The sequence below is a fragment of the Strigops habroptila genome, chromosome 1 (assembly GCF_004027225.2).
Source record: "Strigops habroptila isolate Jane chromosome 1, bStrHab1.2.pri, whole genome shotgun sequence".
NCBI lineage: Eukaryota > Metazoa > Chordata > Aves > Psittaciformes > Psittacidae > Strigops > Strigops habroptila.
In genome coordinates, this window is record NC_044277.2 from 54,577,112 (window position 1) to 54,597,621 (window position 20,510).

At 40.4% G+C, this 20,510-nt stretch overlaps 1 protein-coding gene across 3 annotated transcripts; it reads left to right on the top strand.

The window, feature by feature from the left end:
- Positions 1 to 21: 21 nt before the first annotated feature.
- RNMT (RNA guanine-7 methyltransferase) lies at positions 22 to 19,443 on the top strand. Of its 3 annotated transcripts, none has more exons than XM_030482328.1 (11): positions 22 to 92; positions 1,627 to 1,903; positions 4,083 to 4,215; positions 5,655 to 5,777; positions 7,159 to 7,274; positions 9,184 to 9,365; positions 9,953 to 10,117; positions 11,340 to 11,457; positions 14,687 to 14,788; positions 17,321 to 17,354; positions 17,673 to 19,443. In XM_030482328.1, the coding sequence occupies exons 2-11, from the start codon at positions 1,670 to 1,672 to the stop codon at positions 17,708 to 17,710; spliced, it is 1,245 nt and encodes a 414-aa protein (XP_030338188.1). In that variant the 5' UTR covers positions 22 to 92; positions 1,627 to 1,669; the 3' UTR covers positions 17,711 to 19,443. The 3 variants fall into 3 exon arrangements, with proteins under 3 accessions (XP_030338188.1, XP_030338204.1, XP_030338196.1); XM_030482344.1 differs by having other exon boundaries at positions 48 to 87; positions 17,673 to 19,340; XM_030482336.1 differs by lacking the exon at positions 22 to 92 and adding an exon at positions 325 to 520 and having other exon boundaries at positions 17,673 to 19,340.
- The last annotated feature ends 1,067 nt before the right edge of the window (positions 19,444 to 20,510 follow it).

Below are 20,510 nucleotides of genomic sequence, written 5' to 3' on the forward strand. Positions count from 1 at the left end.
TGCCCCGCCGCGGGACGAGACCGGATGTGACGGCTCCGCGCCGCCGAGGGTGTCACTTCCGCAAACAGGATGGCGGAACGGTGCGGGGTAGGGTGAGTGCCGCGGACTCTCCCGGGCGGCCCGGCGGCGGCGGCGCGAGGCGGCGGTGCGGCGTGAGGCGGGCGGGCGGGCGCCCCGGGCCCTCGGCCCCGCGGGCAGCCGGGGTGGGCGGGGCTGAGGCCGCGCTGCGCCACCGGCCGCCGCCAATCGGCTGCGGTGGCGCCGGGACTCGTGGGTGGTGCCGCGGCGGCGCGCGCTTTGTCCGTTGTTGTGGTGGGCCGGGCCTCGCTTCGCATCGCATCGGCGGGCTCCTGCGGGCCCCGGGAGGCGCCCCAGGCGGCGGCTGCCCGCGGGAGCGCCCCGGAACCCCGCCCTCAGCCCCCCGTGGCGCAGCGAGGACACTTCAGAGCCTTGGCCCGTTAGCGGGGTGGAGCTACGGTGACTGTCGCTTCTTTGCGCGGCCGGCTTCAGGAGCCCCAAGGTCCCGTTCGTTTCCTGTTACCCGGCGCGTTTTGAGCTCTCTTCCGAAGGAGCTGTCCCTGAGAATTTGGTTGCCATCACTGGTTACAAAATTCGGATAGTTTCCAAGTTTAGGCGTTAAAAGTATCAGGTAAACTGCTTGGGACAGCCCGGTGAAGCTAAGAAAGGGTGCGCTGCTTTGGAAGCGTGAGTTAGCTGGTGTAGTGTAGTAGATGTTGCCATAAGTCGTGCTTTGAGGCTATTTGTTTTGAGGAAAGCTCTTCTGGGGTCTCTGTATAAGTGGTCTGCTTAATTAATGCGCGTGGTCATCATTAGGAGGCTTAAGCCTGTACACAGTGAAGTGTGTGTGTTTTTTGTTAGACTGAAATAAGCTACTGTTTCAGAAGAGGAGTTGCCAAATTGTCGTCTGCTGTGCTATATTAGAAAGTATATGTCCTGCTCCCCAACGATGGTGTAAAAAACGCTGGGATGTGCTGGAGGCTGAGTGGGCCATGTGACAGTGATTTACTGCCCTACAGACTGTATAGATGTTTGTGGAGATAAGGAAATGCAGTTACAGCTGAAGATTCCTAGTACTAGTGAGGCTTGAGGCATAGTGGATATTCTCGGCAAACTTGAAAATCCGCTCCTGATATGAAAATTTGCTCAAGAAGCGCCTTGATTTTCTTGTTTGAGGGCATCCATTTGAAAACAGATTAAATAATGAATTTACTAATTTGAAGGACTCTGTCAGCTTGTGTTTCTAAACATAAAGTGGTTTGTAGTTTACTTTTTATAGGGAGGGGAAAGGGCGATTACAGGCTCAAAACCAGTAGCATGTTGCCCTTGAGTCAATAAAGATAGCTAAGAAAGAGTCAAACATGAAGAGTAAAGATTTATCTTAATTTGATCTTCCTGTAATGACAGTACTTTAAAATTCTGTATATTCTATTGTGCTGTCTTTATAAAATAACTAGTCAAATTTGAAGTCTATATGTTTTCCAGGGCAAAGGCATATTATTTTTTATAATGTCAGCATTATAATTGAAAGTCATGACTGTAACCAGAAGTAAATAAAATTCAACACTGAAAATAGTTGGTGGTTTGTTTTGTTTTTTCCCTCTACAGATTTCCATTCTGATCAGTAGACAAGGAGACTCACTTGTCAAAAATGGCTGATTTAACCAAGACTGAAGAACAGGAAGTAGAGAAGAGTTTGGATGAAGAAGTGGAGAAAACACCTGGTACTTTAGAGGCAGATTCAGGTATTAGTCAGGAAGGTGATAGTTCAACTTCAGGTACAGTTCACTCCACTGCAAATGAAAAAGAAGTCGATAGTGGTAATCAAGATGGCACAGCAAAAGGGAAGAATTTAGACTCTGAAGATGAACCTGCGAAGAAAGCAGTGGGTATCATTTATTTTGAGCTATGTTCAAATCCTTGTTTTAAAGCCTTAGCTCAAGGAAAGATTGAAAATATTTATACTAAACATATGTGAACCAGCATGAAACACCAAATGTCAAAGTTTGTGGGTAGCTTCCTAGCAAAATAACAGGTGCAGAAGTTATGTTTGGGCTTAACGGGAGAGAAGGAGGGCTAGTAACTAGAATGTTGAGAGAACTGATCTCAGCATGTGCTTCCTCCAATTCTTAGACTATTGTTCTGTTGCCTGTGTGGTAGCAATCTGGTAGTGCAGTATAGGGTTTACTGGCATTAGTCCAACTCTCGTATCTTGAATTTGTATGTTTTGTATGTTGTTTTCCTCTGTGTTAGTATAGTGCGTTTGAGGTTCTTCGGTAAGATAATTTTGTCCTTTCATTTCCTCAGTAACGTATTATATAATTTAGAAGACTCTACAAACTGCATCGTCTGTGATATAATTTCAGTATGGTTTGTTAGCAAAGTGAAATCCTGAAAAGTTTACAGGTGCTTTTTTGTTTGAAGACTCCAGAAGTAGCAGAAAACATTTGTCCTTTTAACTGGGAGGGTAAAAAAGGTAATATGATGCTGTCCTTTATTATGTATGAGGTTGTAGAAACTGATGCTGTCTAATTTTGACCTTTCGGGATATTTGAGTACAATTTGAAAATGCCTTTGACCTAATGTTTTGTTTCTCTGTTAAGAATTTTTCCAGGATGTTAACTTACGGCTAAGCAATCTAATAAAATAAGGAGTGCCTTTTGTTGTGGTAGAAACATTATTAACCCTGTCATATTTTTAATAAAGTAGCTCTGGGATGCGGTTAAGATGGACAAGAAATACATTGGTTTTGCATAGCTGGAGGGTGTAGAGAGGTGATTGCATTGAACGCAGCTGCCAGCATCTAGATGTTATTGCTGATGGCTGTTTGCATCTGTGCTTGCAGCAGCTGAGATATGTTAATGGATTGTATTAATGTGTCCTCTGCACTTGTCAAAGTCAGCCGTTCTCATTTACGTCACCCTCAGTAGCCATTCAGGAAGCCATCTGTGCCTACCCTAAAAAAGATTAGAAATGATCAAAATATTTATTAGTATGTCAACTGAGTGTGGTAATAAACAGATGATTGGGTCATAAGGATTCCAGACAAGGATGTCTGTGTTCATTCTGAAGGTTACCAAAATGATAGGAAACGCTAAAGAATTCAAGTAGTATATTAAAGTTATTTAAACCTTGAGGATCTGCTATTTGAATAATAAAATGCTTGGATGTTGACTTTTGTAGTCAGCTGTGGGGAATGCTTTTAATTGCTGTGTGAATTCGTACTGGCTGGGGCTTTGTAGCATCTTTGTGGGTTTTAACTGAGAATCATATGTTCTAGTTTGTACTGTTATTTAAAGCACTGTTGCGCCTCAGAAATTGTATTGGTTCTCCACATTCTTATTTTATTTGTTTTAATTTTGTGCATATAATTGAAGATTATTTCCAAGGTGAAGAACTCCTTCTCTGTGTCCCATGGGACAGAAATCTCTTGGAGTATTTGCAGTTAAGGCTAAACCAGAGATGCTTCTACAGCTAACTGTTAAGCATTAAATGGGATACGTTGTCATTACTCTCATTCTGTTACCATCGTCTGTCTACAGATGTGGCAGTGGGATCATCCTCTTGGGTCTTTCTGCAACATCAGCTAGTTGGAATTTTGGTTAAATTGGCAGTTTATACACTTCTGTTAGATGTAAACACTGAATTTCTGAAATGGGATTTTTGAAGAAGCTTAAACTTCCTTGAGAAGGAACATCCTCCTCTTCAATCCCAGGTTTAGGGGAATGAAACTGATTGCTTGAGAGTGACGAAAGTATTAGAGAACTGAAAATTAAGTATTTCTGTGAAGAAAAGATGCTGGGCTTCATCTGTCAGAAATTACTCAGACCAACTGAAAAGGAGATTAAAATTTTTAAGGGAGTTGTCTCTGTGATAATGGGAAGTGCTGACATCAGTACCAGGACAGATACAGAAAATGTTTTTTTTTTTTTTTTATATATGTATATATATAAAATGATGGTGCTCTTCATAGTATTACTTGTTTACTTTTTTAAATCCTTAAAATGAACATGTATCTTTCAAGAATTCACTGCCTGAGTCTATTCCTTCCCTCTTTTCTACAGCGTAAGGTAGGCCATGGGCAAGCTGTAGCTGCACATTATAATGAGCTTCAGGAAGTTGGATTGGAAAAACGTAGCCAGTCTCGCATATTCTACCTCCGAAACTTTAATAATTGGACAAAGAGCGTCCTCATTGGTAAGCTTCCTTAACTGATCAGTTAGACTTTCATAAAATCTAACTAATTTTTGTATCAAAATGTAATGTTTTTTCTGCTCTCTGTTGATTGTGGCACTTTGTCTCTTAATACATAGTAAGATTTTCCAGTGGAATAAAATACCATTGTTGGAGTGCCAAAGGTATGCTAAAGGTTTAAAGATCAACTGACCTGAAACCTAGAAAAAGTTCATACTGGAAACTGTTCTTTGTGACATTTTTAAAGAGAAAGGTACAGCTTTAAATCGTAAAGAATCTGTCCTTCTTAGATTGAGCTGTTCTTGTTATTTAAATCTATCTCAAATAACTTCTTAGCCTTTTCCTAAAGCAGTCTGTCCTTGGGTTTCAAGCAATTCTGCAGGAAACTCGAACTCAGATATTTTTCTGTATTGCCTATTGTCAACAGTGTAAAAGATTAAAAACTAGAGGATATAGTTCTTTAAGAGTCAGCAGCTTTTTATGAAAGGCAAAGTCTGCTGTCCCACAAATTAATTTCAAAGTGAGGAAACGGAACCGTTAGATACCTGCAAACAAAGAAATGAATTATCGGCACGACACCACAGATTGATGAAGAGGGATCTATGCCAAGAGATGTTGGCACCATTTGTCTTAGTATGCTGGTTTTTGTTGTGTTGTGTCAGAGCAGTTGGAAGCAATATTTAGATTTATACAAAGCTGTTCCTGAAGCCTGTGTTGAAGACTTTCAGTTGTGATGAATTTCAGTAGTGTGTTGTAGGAGATGTATCAGAACATATTTCATGTCTCTTATTGTGAAGAAAAGTTGCTAGCATGCAGATATGTTTCATGTAATATGCCAACATCAGTCAGAGATAATCTAGGCAGAGGGAAGATAGAAGAAAAGATGAAACTGGTGTATGTAGGGCAAGAAGACAGCAAGCAAGTACCTAATGTTCTTGCGAGGCCTAGGAGAGTGAGTGGAAAACATTATGCATTTATGTAATGTGACCGCAAGGAAATGTTGTGGCTGATGCATTTAATTGGCTTTTACTCTTCTCCAAAAGGCTTTCGCATACTTTCAAATAACATCTGCCTTCATTATAATGGTAATGAAAGGGAACCCTGTTTGCCTACTCACGCACAGGGTGGTTGTTTAGTGATGTGCAGTTTTGCCTTTGTCTGCCAGGGAAACAGTTCAGTGCTCCAGTCACATTACATGCAAAGCACATTAAGCACAGAAAATATTCATTATCTTCTCCATAGTTTTAAAATGTTGTGGTTCCTTTCATCATTAGTGGTTTCTAGAAAGAGAGATGTAAGTCTAATGCTAAGAAGACTTCTAGGCAAAATAAGTTTTGAGATGTTTTAAAAATCTCACACCCTTTCGGTCCTTTAGGCTTCTCTGTACAATACAAGTGAATTACAGAGACCTGTATGTGAGTTCTCTGTTGTTATTTTTCCAGGTGAATTTATAGACCGGGTACGACGGAAAAAGAATGATATAGCTGTTCTGGATCTAGGATGTGGCAAAGGTGGAGACCTACTGAAATGGAAAAAAGGCAGAATTAAAAAACTTGTCTGTACTGGTAAGAAGACAAAATAACTTCCCAGGGAAAGTACATTAGTGTTTTATGGGCACATCTCCAGTCTTTTATTACTTTGTTTTAGTAAGCCCAAGAATGCAATGGTATGCTTTCTGTCAAAAAGTCTTATATTGTCTTTTAACCTGAAGACATAAACTTGATTGCCAGCATAAATATAAGAAACTTTGATTTTCTGTGTAATAGCTTCTCGTTCAACTTGTAACTAAAAACTAGTATCACTAAAGAGACATGCTATTGCCACAGATTGTCTTAGGCAAAGTGTAGCCCTGGAAAAAAGGCTGATGTTTTGTATTTCATGTCTTTTCTCCCACATACTATCTTGCAGTGTTTTTTAACTTCTGAAAACACACAGAGAAAGGTTGCATTAACAAAGAAAATAAACCTCACAAGGTTGTGACAGAAAATGGTGTTGGGTGTTAAGAATCAACTAAAGATTTTCAGACTCAGAAAGGGGAAGAGCTGAAAACTGATTAAAAAACTCTCTTGTTTAAATAGTTTGCTTAGATGTGGGGAGGGAGATACCATCTTCCCTTTTCCCAAGGATAATCAGAGGAAGTATTACTTCAAATTTAATTAGATACCAAAATTTCATAGCATCCTTTTAGTGTGAATTATTCTGGGATATTCTGTATTTTACAGCTGTTGCTTGCCTTGTTCGATTGGCAGTCTTCAAATACAGTTAATTAATTTACTTACAAAGTTCCTATGTAAATTTATTGTATATTGTTTAAAAATTTGTGCAAACTGTTGTTATTCCATGAAACTTAATGCCTGAGAGAGGAACAGTCTTAAAAAGAAAATTAAAAAACAATTCACATGATATATACTGATCTATCAGTACATATCAGAAATAATTGCATTTCAACTTCTTGTATATTTGAAAAAAGATGAACAGCTTTTAGTACTTTTTTTAGTGCTGAGGGCTGAGCTGTATTAGCTAGTGCATACTAGACACTTTGTGCTGACAGCACTTAGTATCAATCACCTAGTATCCATTACTTGAAATTTTGGAGGCTTGCTTTGTACTCTTCAGGATGGGAGCTTTCTGAAATCTTCAGATTACAACTTTTGTCATGCAATAAAGACTGAAAATCGTAAAGAGTTATAACCCCAAACACTTCCTGCAAATTAAATTCCTTTTCTACAGATTGTGTTGAAGGTCAGGTTGGACAGAGCCTTGGGCGACATGGTCTAGGGTGAGGTGTCCCTGCCCATGGCAGGGGGGTTGGAACTACATATTCTTAAGGTCCTTTCCAACCCAAACCATTCTGTGATTCTATGAAATTGGAAATATAAAAGTGGTTGTTTACACACTTGTTTGGTTTATTTATTTATTTTTGAAAATTTCTCTCTCCATATACAGATATTGCTGACATTTCTGTGCAACAGTGCAAGCAGCGATATGAAGACATGAAAGCCCGATGTCGTTATAATGAACATATTTTTGATGCAGAGTTTATACAAGCGGATAGTACCAAGGTACTGTTCCTATGCTTCATAATATTTTGGAGATTTAACGTTCTTTTTTAAAGCAAGTATAGGAAGTGATGGTAGTGCTGTAATGTTTTGGGCATGTATATTTTCAAGATCAGATTGTTGTACTGTCAGGAGAATCAGCCAAATGGGTTACTGGAAAGTTGGGTTAAGATGTAGTTAAATGTGTTTTATTACTGTTTTACAGTGTAGCATTCTTGAAGCCTGAATGTCTTTCTCAGATAATAAATCTGCTGCTTTCAGTTCCTTTCAGTTGACAAGAGGAAGGGAATGATTACTTGCCTCTGAAGTTCTGGGAGCCAGCAGAATGTGTTTATGCTGGAAGGAATCAGGGACATTTTCTGATTTGACTTGTACATTCTGCTTATCCCACTATTTTTTTGCTTCTAGCAGCATTTTAATTACTGTAATACATATCTTCAAAACTTGTCTAGTAAAGCAGATTTCTTAGGCTGTCTGGAGGTGATGGTGAATACATCACTGAGGCTTAGGAGACAGTCTTGTAGCCAGCACTGCTTTTGCTTTGTAGAAATCCAGGTTGAAGGACAGAGCCTACCTGGTTCCAGCATTTCTGTGGAAAGGCTGAACCCGTTCTTCCTAGCCTTGCAGGAAGGGTTGTTTGCTTGAATTCTTGGTTGCTTCTCGTTCTCAAGAATACAGTCTGTTGCAGGTTCCTCTCAGCTCAAACATGGGAGAGAGAGGAAAGAGCCTTGGCCAGGAAAGAAAGGGATATTTCTGTGTTGCTGTTACAGCTCAGTCTTATATACACATCTGTTTTCTGTTGCATGCCTTGTCCTGCCTGTCTGTGCACACAGAAGTTCGTCTCCCTGACTTCGTATCTCTGTAATCTGTATTGTATATAGTGCAAAATCTCAGTCTCACATCTTGTCTAATTCTGTCCCCCTCTGTTTCTCAGTTTCCTGTTTCTTTCTCAAAATGTGGAGGGGGAGTAAATGAACAGATAAATTGCTATGGGTATGTGATGTGTCCGTTTTTTGTCTTGGCACAGACAGAACGTTGACAGTATGTGGGATGAACTGATAGAGTCTGGGAGTGAGTGGGTGGGTGGGTGGAAGTCTGGGAGATAAGAAAACTCGGGTAGAACTGTTAAGTATGAAATATTTTAAGTACAGAATGCACATCATGGGCCTTGGGGAGAATTTGTGTGCTCCTGTGTTACTTATGGTGACTAGTAGCATTGTATAAAGGAAGCCTGATCAAGAGGAATTAGAGAGCTGCTGAATACAGGGTCAAACCGTGGCAAGCTTTAACCTGACAAGTTTCAAGGGCTCTGAAGTTCTTCAGAGTTACTGGTTACTTGGTCTGGGGTGGGGAGGAGTATGTTGGTACACATGTATGTGTGTGTGTGAGAATACAGACAAATACAGCTTGGTGGGCAGTGCAAATTGCTATACTTAAAACAGCTCCTCCTCCTCTCAATTGTATGTTTAATGGCTCAGTTTTCATGACAGAGACTTACTAAACAGAAAATTAATTTTATAATTATAATTGTTTCCAGCTAGAATAGTGACTGATTATAAACCCTCAGCAGTAAAATATCTCTGGAAACTGTTAGGTAACTAACCTTGGGTTTTGGCCTTTCAGGTGTGGTGGTGTTACTTGAAAACGTGGAAGGAATTTGAGGAAATGATAACTTTGAAATACGTGTGTGTATTCTTGTTCCCAGATGTTGTGCATGGTTTTCTGTGTAGCAGAGGACTTTCTCTTACTGTTTTTCATCTTGTTCTTGCTGAAATTGTAAAGGAATGGGGGCTGAAAGGAAAAATTTAGAAGAATTATAGGAGTAGTGTATTTGTTGGAAGATTTAATTGAATCATGCTTGGTTTTGTAGCTTTTGTTACACTTTTTTTTTTTTCTTTTTAATCTATTTCAGGATCTCTTGTCTTCTAAATACAGTGATCCAGATATGCGCTTTGACATTTGCAGCTGTCAGTTTGTTTACCATTACTCATTTGAGACGTATGAGCAGGCTGACATGATGCTTAAAAATGCTTGTGGGAACCTCTCTCCTGGAGGGTATTTCATTGGCACAACTCCAAATAGCTTTGAACTTGTGTAAGTGCGTTTATATTCTATTAGTTGTTCAAAAGTCTGTGAAGCATTGTTAAGTGATAATCACTCTTACAGTGCTCTGATATGTTTGTGCAAACAAAGGCAAGTTTGTTTTTTTTTTTACAACGATTTTGGATTCTAGTCAGGAAGATCTCACTCGTGAGCTTGACTCAAACAGCTAAATCTGTACTAACCCTTGTCTCTTGCATCCGTGGCTCTTCTGCTTAGAGTATATGTAGATCTTCATACATAAACCCTCTGTAATGACTTAAATAATGGCAAAATAGCGGTAGCCTGGAGAATAACTGTCAGGGTTTGCTGTGGTTGTTTCAGGAAGTGTAGCTTGTCCATGTAGACTGTCCCTTTAGTCCTTGGTATGTTGTATAGGAATGATAAACTGTTAAAACCTAGTATGTGTCTTCGAATTTCATTGTTTCCTTGCTTTGTTAGATAAGGGAGGTGGGAAGCTACAGAGATCACTGAATGCTGTAGTATTGGGAGAAACACTTTCAGACCTCTTATGCTTGGTTTTCTATGCTTGTTAAATTAAAAACTGATCAATCAATGTTTGATTATATCTCATTTTATAGAAAGCGACTTGAAGCTTCCGAAACAAATTCATTTGGGAACGATGTGTACAGTGTAAAATTTGAAAAGAAGGGAGAATATCCTTTGTTTGGCTGCAAGTATGATTTCCACTTGGAAGAAGTGGTTGATGTCCCTGAGTTCTTGGTTTACTTTCCATTACTGGAAGAGTAAGTTAAGTTTTTGAATTCATTATACAATGAAAGCTGTGAAACATAATAAGCATTTGTTTAGTTTGTGTGTCATTGTGTAGTAGCTGCAGAACATTATATTTTGGCTTTCTTATATTTTTCAGTTCATAATTTTTTGTTGTTGCTCCAAATGCAGTGGTTTCTTGTGTTTCCATCCACAACTGTGATCTGTCCATTGCACTCAGTTGAAGGTGCTCTGGTCAGAAGTTGTGAAGACTTAAACCGGGTTTCACATGAGAATGCCTGTGTCTGATGATCTTAAAGGTCTTTTCCAACTTAGTTGATTCTATGATATACTGGATCTGTCAGCAAACCTTTAAGGCTGTCAGGTTTTTCTTCTTTAATCTTAACTTTCATTTTACCTTTCTTTAGAACTTAGAATAGAATAGAAGAAAGTTATTTAGAATAACTTTCTTTAGTCCTTCAGCAAGCCGCCTTGTATGCCATCTTCATCATGGTGCCTCTTCCTTGTCTTCTCCAACTTTCTTCAGATGTTCATAGGATTTTTCCTACGACTTATTTTTTCTTCCTCTAAATCATCGTCATCTTGTGAGCATGCATTTTGCTGTTATCTCTGTGTGAATTCAGATGTGCCTTTCCCAGCCTGTCTCCTGGAGTACAGACAAATGTTTCCATGTTGTGTGTTTTCCTGTCATTCAAGCCCAGTATGGCAGTTAAACACTATTAAGCTTTCCCTTCAAACCTGTATATTTTCATATACTTAATTTGTAGTTCTCTATGACAGATACCAGCATCTGTCACTGACACCTGTAACTTCAGTATTGTATGACCACAGGGCCTACATATAATTGAGATATAAAGCAATAAATCTGGTAGAGAAAGGTTTATATCTGTAATGTGTGACATGTCAAGATGGTGATACTTCAGGGAAATTCGTGTCGTCTATCTGGAAGTTCAAACAGAGCTTACTTCTGTGTGTTGGGAGAAGAGACATTTTTCTATTAAAATGTTTTTAAATTAATTCTGTGTGGATTTTTGTTGTCCTAATTAAAAAAAAAATAGTACTGTTTATGGTCGTAGTGCATTTTTTTCGTTTAAATGTCTACTAAGAAAACAAATTCTAGAAAGAATGTAATCCTACTGAATACCATAAGATGTCACTGTGGCTTAAAATTGTTGCTTTGAAAATAAAACCACAATAATTTTATGGCTTCCCTAATTAAGCTTATTATTTTGACAGAATGGCGAAGAAGCATGGTATGAGATTAGTCTACAAAATGACATTTCGGGAATTCTATGAAGAGAAAATCAAGAATGAGGAGCATAAAATGCTGTTGAGGAGAATGCAGGCCTTGGAGGTAAATACAGAGTTAAGTTGTTTCATTTAAATAGTATTTTACATCTTGTTAATTATTTGTGCAATAATTGAAATTCCTCTTGTGAACACTGTGCGGGTAATTAAGGGCTACCAACAGAAGAACTAAACTCCTGTGGCTGAAAGTGCGACTGTGGTGCGTTGACCTTAACTGGCTGTCGGACACCACCAACCTGCTCTCTTGTTTCCTCTTCCCAACAAAATGCAGAGAGAAAATAAGAAAAAGACCTTGTGGGTCAAGATAAAGAGAGGGAGATTGCTTAGTAGTTACTGTCATGGGCAAAACAGACTAGAAGTGGTGAAGATTCATTAAATTAGTTACCAAAAAAAGGAAAAAAGCGTAGAATGGTGAAAACCAGACAAACCTAAAAACACCTTTGTCCCACTCACTGCTTGTTTCCAGGTTCAACTTCACTCCTGACCTTTCTACCTCTTCTCCCCACCCTGTGGTGCAGGGTAATGGGGTTTGTGGTCAGTCTGTAACTCTTTGGCTCTGCCTCTCCTTCCTCTTCGCACTTTAACCCTGCTCCAGCATGGTTCCTCCATTAGGATACAATCTTCACGAACTGCTCCCGTGTGTGCTGTCTCCCAGTATATAAACTGCGGGGGGTTACCTGGAAGGCCCAGATCGCTGCTCGGGTCGGGCTGGGTATCGATCGGCAGGTGGTGAACAATTGTATCCTCTCCCCTTGTTATTTCCTTTATCGTTATTATTATTAGTGGTAGCAGTAGTGGTTTTGTAGTATACCTTAGTTACTGGACTGTTCTTATCTCAACCTGTGGGAGTTACATTCTTTTGATTTTCCTCCCTATCCCTCTGGGAGCAGGGGGAGGAAGAAGGGAGGGAGTGAGCGAGCGGCTGCGTGGTTCCGAGTTACCAGCTGGGCTTAAGCCACGACAATGGGGTACAGCCCTTCAGGAACAAACTGCTCTAGTGTGGGTTGGTTCTTCATGGGGTTGCAACTCCTGCCAGAAAACCTGCTCCTGGTCGAGCTGCTTTCCATAGGCCGCAGCTCCTGCCAGGGCCTTGCTCCTGTGTGGGCTCTCCACTGGCTGCAGCTTCCTGCAGGTCATGTCCGCCTGCTGCAGCATGTGGTCCTCTATGGGCTGCACTGTGAGTGTCTGTCCCAGCATGGTCCTCGGTGGGCTGCAGGGGCACAACCTGCCCCGCCATGGTCTGCACCACATGCTGTAGAGGAATCTCTCCTCCAGTACCTGGAGCACCTCCTGCCCTCCTGCCCTGACCTGCAGGGGAGTTTCACATTTTTCCTCACTCCTTTCTCACAGCTGCTGTGCAGGTTTTTTATGCTTGCTTAAGCACGTTTTCCCAGAGGTGCTCCACCCGTGGCTGAGGGGCTCAGCTGTGCCCTGTGATGGCTCTGTTGGACTGGTGGAACCAGCTCTGTCCAGTGTGGGACAGCCCCAGCCTCTTCTCATAGAGGCCAACTCTGCAGCCCCTGCTGCCAGTGCCTGGACACCTGCACCCAATAGAGTGATTCAGTTTTGTAGACAAAAATTTCAATTTTGAGGTAAATTTCTGTTTTTATCAAGTAGTAAGTAGAAGCACAGGAATTGTGCCTGGTTTCAGATAGTGGTAACCATAATCCATTTTCTTCCTCAACAAGAGACTAGAAGTGGATCTTTGTGCAAGGAATATTGATTGAAAAGACAGAAAGTATCTTTGTAGGAATAGAAGGACAGGCTGTATTTGTAGAAGAAAATGGTACTTAACTGTAACTGAGGTTATGGTTTTGCCCAGTGTTTCTGCTTTCTTTTTATCCTCAAGCTCTTGTCCTGGGTGACTTTAGCAGCTTCAGAGAAGCTTTTCAATGCCATCTCTGAGGTTTTGGTTTTACTCGCAGTTCTCCGTTCTTCCCTCCTCCCTCAAACAGTAGATTATTTTTTTTTTTTCTTTTTTTCCCAGCATAAAACTATCAAGTCAAGTATCCAGTGACATATAAGACTGAGTCACATGGGCTGCAAGTGGGCTTGACTGTCCTTGTTGACTCTCAGAGTGATGGTGCTTTGTATGGGCTCCTATTGCCAGTAGCGTGGTGACACAGCCTTTGACATATCAGCTTCATTTTTAGTGAAAATTATCTTAAATTAGTGGCCACTTACAACTGAGGACTGCATTGCTAAGTACAGACCATTATGTAGTGATTAGGATCTTTAATAAGTATATACTTAAGTTGTCATGGTTTAAGCTCAGTTGACAACTAAGTATCACGCAGCTGCTTGCTTGCCCCCCTGCCCTGGGCAGGATAGGGAGAAGAACTGGGAGAAGGTAAAACCTGCAGGTTGAGATAACAACAGTTTAGTAATTGAAGTTAAGTAAAATGTAGTAATAATAGAAATAATAACACCAATAATAATAGGCAAGAATAAAAAAAGGAGAGATGAAAATACAGAAAATCCAAGTGATGCACAATACAATTGCTCACCACCTGCTGACTGATACCCAGGCCAACCTGAGCAGTGATCGGTCCCTTCTGGCCATCTCCACCCAGTTTATACACTGGGCATCACATGCTGTGGTATGGAATACCCCTTTGGTTAGTTTGGGTCAGGTGTCCTATCTCTACTTCCTCCAGACTTCTTGTGCCCCTTCTCACTGGCAGAGCATGAGACTGAAAAGTCCTTGATCAGGGTAACTGCTACCTGGCAACAACTAAAACATTGGTGTGTTGTCAGCATTGTTCTCAGCCTAAAGCCAAAACACAGCACTGCACAGCTACTAGGAAGAAAAGTAACTCTATCCCAGCAGAAACCAGGCCATAAGTATATATTAGCATTGAAGAATCAGTTGCATACTTCTGTTACAGCTCCTGGGTGTTACTGAATCATTTTAAGTATTATGCTTGAAATCTTAGAGTTGCTCATTTCTTAGTACTTCTGCTGAAGAGGTGCTGATTTGTTCAGTTGCTGTTCTAAAAGATTAATAGGTAATACTCAGAATGAGCTGTACACAGAGCGTAATTTTAATAGTTTTTGGAGAGTAAGGATAAAAGTTAGTTTATAAATCCTGGGTGGCAGATTTTCTGGGAAGTAGGCAGTATCAGACCTGATCTTGTAGGTACTATAAGGGAGAGATCTGAATTCAAGATCCTCTTAATAATTATTGACTTCTATTGTGGGTTACATTGTGACAAACCCTTGACTGATGTGATTAATGTATGCAATTAATATTTTTTGTTTCCTATGTTCTCCAGCCATATTCTACATTTGGTGATTCCAGGCTCGTTTCTGATAAACCTGATGATTATGAGCATGCAAAAGAGTTCATCAAAGATGGCAAGGCAAAGTTACCATTGGTAAGTTCCTTCTTACTTCAGTAGAGCAAATGGTGTCTAAAATTGAGGTCCTGACCTTTTGGACATGTGGTGCCTTCTTCATTTCAACTCCAGTGAAATTGATATGGATGTCCCTGTGCGTGTTCACACCACCGTAGAGCTGCAGGGCTGAGGAGTTCATCTCATCTAAACCCTATACTCAAAGAGTCAAATTCACTTAACTTGGTAGCTACTAAGAAGCTTGTGACAATGCAAAAGGGAAAGGATATTTTGCTGTCTTCCTTGGCAGCTCTTCTAACATAACTCTTCTTAATTTGAAGAATTTTCTTGTTTCTGGATCTTCACAATACTGATCTAAAGCTTTAGTTTTCTTCCTTTAATCCTCTGACAGGAGAGTTGAAAACTTTCTTCGTAATACTCTATGTATTTGAAATCTTAAACACTTTTTTCTATTGTCTTTTTGGGTGAAGAAGATTCAGCTGCTTTCTCAGATGATTTTATTAAAGTTTTGTAAATGCTGTTTTTTAAAATCTGCTGTTCTTTTTTCTTTTTATTTTTTTTTTTTTTTTTTTTTTTTTTTTTTTTTTTAAACAGATCCTAGAATTAGGCTATTCCTACATGCATAAAACTAAATCCGTGTATTTCCACCCTTGATCTTCGGTTCACATTCTGGAACATGATATTCGGTTCACATTCTGGATTGGAAAGAAACTGTCTTTGTGATGATCATAATCTTACCTTGTACAAAACCTAGTCTGCTATCCTGTCACATATTTTTCTGCATTTCTTCTGTTTTGGCAGCTTGATTTATTACTTCAGAAATAAAAGAATATTGAACCACCCTCAGTGGAGATCGTACTAGATTTTAGATCAGTGGTCAAATTGAATTTTTTTTTTTGTTTGTTTTTAGTCTTGTCCTCTAATGCACATGCTACCTTTTTGAGCTTGCTGTCTTTCTCATGTTTTTTATAAAGGTTTTTTTTTCCACTGCCCTAGCAGTACATGCCAATGTTGGAGTTCTCTGCAGCTGGTTCCCTCCCAGCCTTTTATTCTTTCATATTGGTCTCAGAGTTGGGTGCATGATGGGCAGGAGCCTGCACAGCTGCTGTTCCTGGGAAGTGAGCAGGAGGACTGACAGTGTCTGCTGTAATTTTTCCTCAGGAACTGCTGCTACTTGGCTATTGGCTCTATGTCTATAGCCTGGCTAGCTATTCAGGGTGGCATATAGCCGTGCATTTGCTTCTGTCTGTGCATTTGAGGAGTCAGGCTGTGGAAACATTGCAAAGGCTTGGTTTAAGCTAACTATTCATGCTGAATAGTTCCTGATAAGCAGTGTTGACTCTTTCAGTCTGAACTTCAGGTCTTTTTTATGTGTTGAGGCTCTTTGACAAGAGAGAACCAAAATTGGAGACTAGTTGGAGTAAAAATTATAGTTTTAGTAAAATCGTACGCAATTACTGATTAATGGCATCCTATTTCATTGTCATAGCATGAAGCTGGTCAGCTAGAGTTTGTTCTGCTTGGATTTTTCCTTTTTTAAATCATTGATTTATCTATTGTTCATGTTCTGAATTCTTAGATTCTTACAGGATGTATTCCTTTTACTGTATGTAGAAAAATCCTATATCAAGAGGGAAAAGAAACCTGCTCTCTGTGTTTGAAATCTGAACATTTTAAAAAGAAAAATGCTGCTTTTAAGAAATAAGCATGAGAACGGTCAAGTCAGACCAAAGATGTCTTTTGCCAGCTCCTGTATCACCTGGCAGACAAGAAATCTGCTGGAACAAGCCTTTTGTCACGAGTGTTTTAAAAGATGAATCGATTGGTTGGGGTTGGTCAGTAGGTAGTGTATGGGCTAAGTCATGCTCCCAGTGAGGACTCACTGCAAGGGAATGGAGTGGGCAGAGTGGAAAACAGGCTCGTTGTTACCTCATGCCTCTTAATTGGTAGGGTAGGTAGCAGCAGTTTTTTATTTATACACTTGCTTTGCTTTCATCCAAAAAGCAGAGGTAGGAGTAGGTTTCCTGGGCTGCAAGGCAGGCTGTTTTTTTTCACAATGCGTGAGTTGGGTTGGGATTTACTCTCTTGCAAATAGAGCTTTTGCGGGCTGCAGGCCGTGTACCCAGGGAAGGTGGTAGCACCATTATATAGGGCTGCTGCTTCTCACAAGTGTCAGGCATCTTGGACTGGACAGCAGCTTGAGCCAGGTCAAGTCACACTGATGTGTGGGGATGGACCCAGTGTGCTCCACATTGCACAGGAATCCAGCCCCACAGGCTCTTGGCCCATTCCCTTATACCTGCGTAATTTAGGTGTGTTCTGCTATCTGGGGTGTTGCAATTCTCTACCGCCCTAGTTATTGGAATTAAAGTATCCGTGGTAATGCTCGGTAAGTATCTACAGTAATGTTGCTCTTGTCCCTAAATAGCTAGGCAGTGTGGGATGGTTAGAAGTTGGTCTGTGGAAGTTTGATTATTGCGAGTTAAATTGGTGTGTTATTGTTCCCTCATTTTTTTGTTGAACTTGTGTTTTTGGTTTTTTGTCTCCTTCTAGGGAACTTTGAGTAAATCTGAATGGGAAGCAACAAGTAAGTATTGTTTTGAAAACTCAGTATTGACTGAATGACTGCTGTGGAAAGTGTGTAAAATAGCCTGCTGGTACAGAGAAAAGCAGTATTTAAGGTATTTTGCTTTTGTGAATTCTTAGCTCTCTTGTGAAAACATATCTAAAACTGTTCTGAAATTTAATGCTAGAGTTACTTGTTAGGAAACCATAGCAGTCATTATAATGTCAGTAATTTGCTAACAGGTTGTTTGGGCAGAGTATCAACTTGTTTGCATTTTGAAAGCTTCATCGAGTCACAGAGGAAGCTGAAACTTTAAATACTCCCATTTTCTTTTTTTAGGTATTTACTTGGTATTTGCATTTGAAAAGCAACTGTGAAACTTCATGTACTGGATGCAACAAGAAGAGATCATATCCATGTGCAAGTTGGAATGGTCAGAAATCCATTGTGGCAACTATTTTTTTATTTTTTATTTTTTAATTATCAGAAGTGTGCAGGACACTACCGAAAACTAGAGCAAGCTCATGATTCTGAGTTACATTGCCTGTCTGTGACAGATGGACTTTGTGTGTGTATATATAAGAAAGATTCTGAACCAGTCTTTTTAAGCATTTGTAAGCAATCTGCATGCTCTCAAAACTCATGTTTGAACTCGACACAAATTTATGTTAGAAACAAATGTTTTGTTAGTAGAAATATGTTTGTGATTACAAGCCTGACCCTGCACTTTCTGAAATTGATGGAAAAAAGACTGTTGAGTTTGATGTGCAGAATGAGGGCCTAAATGTTGTACTGCAGAGCTCTATTAATTCACGAGATACAGTCACACATATAGGGTATGTCTACATTGCATGCAGAGGTAAGTGGCAAAAAATACCTGAGTCAGTTTGAGCACCTCTGTGCTGTGCTCAAGCCTGCAGTGTAAATCTACCTTAGTGGTATTCAAGGTGTAGTTTACATGGTGAAGTCCCATGATGTTCTTGGCTTTTTTTTGTGCTTGCTGATATGTAGTGTCACTTCATGGTGCTTTCAAGATTAAATGAGTTTGTTCTGTACAAAACAGCTCTGAAAGAACTAAATTTCTAAAGTTTTAAATCTCTATGTTGTTTTTCCAATAGGACTGTGGTAATGAATAACAGCTGCTGAACTTAGATTACCGAACATTTTCTATTGACTCTCCTGACTTTTTGGTAGTTTTAATGTCTCCTGAAACTTACTAGACAGATCTAATGGGCTTGGCAGAAGGATGAGCTATTGGTGGTGATGAGGACCTCACTGCAGTCCTTAAGGCATTAGGAACGCTATTATGTACTGGATCATGAACCAAAAGGGAAGGCTGATAACATGTGAGGCTGCTGGAAGTTCACTCAGGCAAGAAGGGCTGTGTATGTGTGTGCACAAACCAGTACATGGGGATAATAATCCCCAAATCAGAGCCAAATACTTTTTGGGGATGTAATCTAGTTATCAGTAGGCAGCACTGTGCCTAACTACCATCTTAACTGCCCGTCAGTCTCTAAGAGCTGGCTTAGAGATTTCTGACATGGTGTTTGCTCTGCTTTCCACATGCTTGTAGCCACCCACTACTGAGAGAGTGTGAATACTTCATGTTTTTTCTCTCCTCTGTTGGGCAAACAGTAGCTGTTGGCTAGTATAGTTTACATAGAGATGAAATGATGAAATGTTGATGGTTATGAGTATTTTGAAAAGTTATAATAAACCTAGGAAAGAACATTTCTGTTAGAGTTAAGTGTTCAAATTACCTGAGTTTGTAGTTATATTGTGTTCCCCCTGTAATTAGGTCATACTCTTTACTCCATGACTCCTGATTTATTTCTTTTTATTGTGTAGAAGAACACCTATAACCTTCACCAAAGCAGTAGAATCAGTCAGGTCAGCTGCTGAAACAAAGAAAACAAGACTCTTGTCTGCTAGAATTAGTACTTCTGAAACTAGCTAAAAAAATACAATTTAGAAGTGCTGAAATGTTTCCTTGAAATTTGTGTGCGTCAAAGCTGGTTTTGTTAGATTTCTTCTATCGATTTTCATTGGAAAGTACATTGTTATGCTATTTTTGAAAGAAATAAGAATAATAAAACAAGGGGAAATAGTTGAGTGTCTTTCCTCTTTTAAGCAAATCTCAACATATCAAAGAATCACATAATGGTTGAAGTTGGAAGGGACCTCTGGAGGTCCCCCCTGCTCAAGCTGGTTCACCCAGACCTGGATGCCCAGGACGATGTCCAAAGAGATTTTGAATTTCTTCAGGGATGGAGACTCCACAATCTCCCTGGGCAACCTGTGCCACTGTTCAGTCGCCCTCAGAGTACAAAAGTGTTTTCTGATGTTTAGATGGAACCTCCTATGTTTCAGGTTGTGCCCATTGCCTCTGGTCTTGGCATTAGACACCACTGGAAAGAGCCTGGCTCCATCTTTACACCCTCCCTTCAGGTATTTGTACACATTCACAAGCTTAGCACCTGGAGCCTTGTCTTCTCCAGGCTAAACAGCCTCATCTCTCTCAGCCTTTCCTCGTATGAGAGATGCTCCAGGATTTTGAACATAATTGGACCTAGTATTGATCCCAGGGGTACACAGTGGCCTCCAACCAGATTTTCTTCCACTGATGACTCTGCTGCTTGCTTGTAATCGAGTTTTGCCAGGAGCTCCTTTTTTCTCTGTGCAGGCTTCCTGGCATTTTTGCCTGACTTCCTATTCATTGGGATGGACCACTCAAGTTTGGAGGAGGTGATCCTTGAATATTAATCAGCTTTCTTGGGCCCACCTTCCCTCCAGGGCCTAATCCCATCAGACTCTAGCAAGCAGGTCTCTGAAGAGGCAGACATCTGCTCTCCTGAAGTCCAGCATTCTGCTTGCTTTTTGCCTTGCTCTCTCATCTCTGGAACCTAAGCTCCAGTCAGAGTCACTCATGGTCATCTCAAGGTCACTGCTGCCAAGGTTGCCTTTGGCCTTCACATGCCCAACATGCCCCATGGTGGTGAGTATGAGGTCCAGCAGAGCATCTCTTGGTTCCTCTGTCATTTGGGTCAGGAAATTGTCATCAATGCTCTTCTGGAACCTCCTGAATTGCTGTGTTGTCGCTCCAGTGGGGAGGGGCAGCAACCAGGGCCTGTGAATGTGAAGTTGCTTCTAGCTGGGGGGCCTCATCCACTTCTG

Bases quoted from the DNA above. Each gene is read 5' to 3' on its own strand.
- RNMT (XM_030482328.1), top strand. From the start codon at position 1,670: ATGGCTGATTTAACCAAGACTGAAGAACAGGAAGTAGAGAAGAGTTTG. The intron at 4,216-5,654 runs GTAAGCTTCCTT...TTATTTTTCCAG, and splicing joins GACAAAGAGCGTCCTCATTG to GTGAATTTATAGACCGGGTA. The intron at 5,778-7,158 runs GTAAGAAGACAA...CTCCATATACAG, and splicing joins TAAAAAACTTGTCTGTACTG to ATATTGCTGACATTTCTGTG.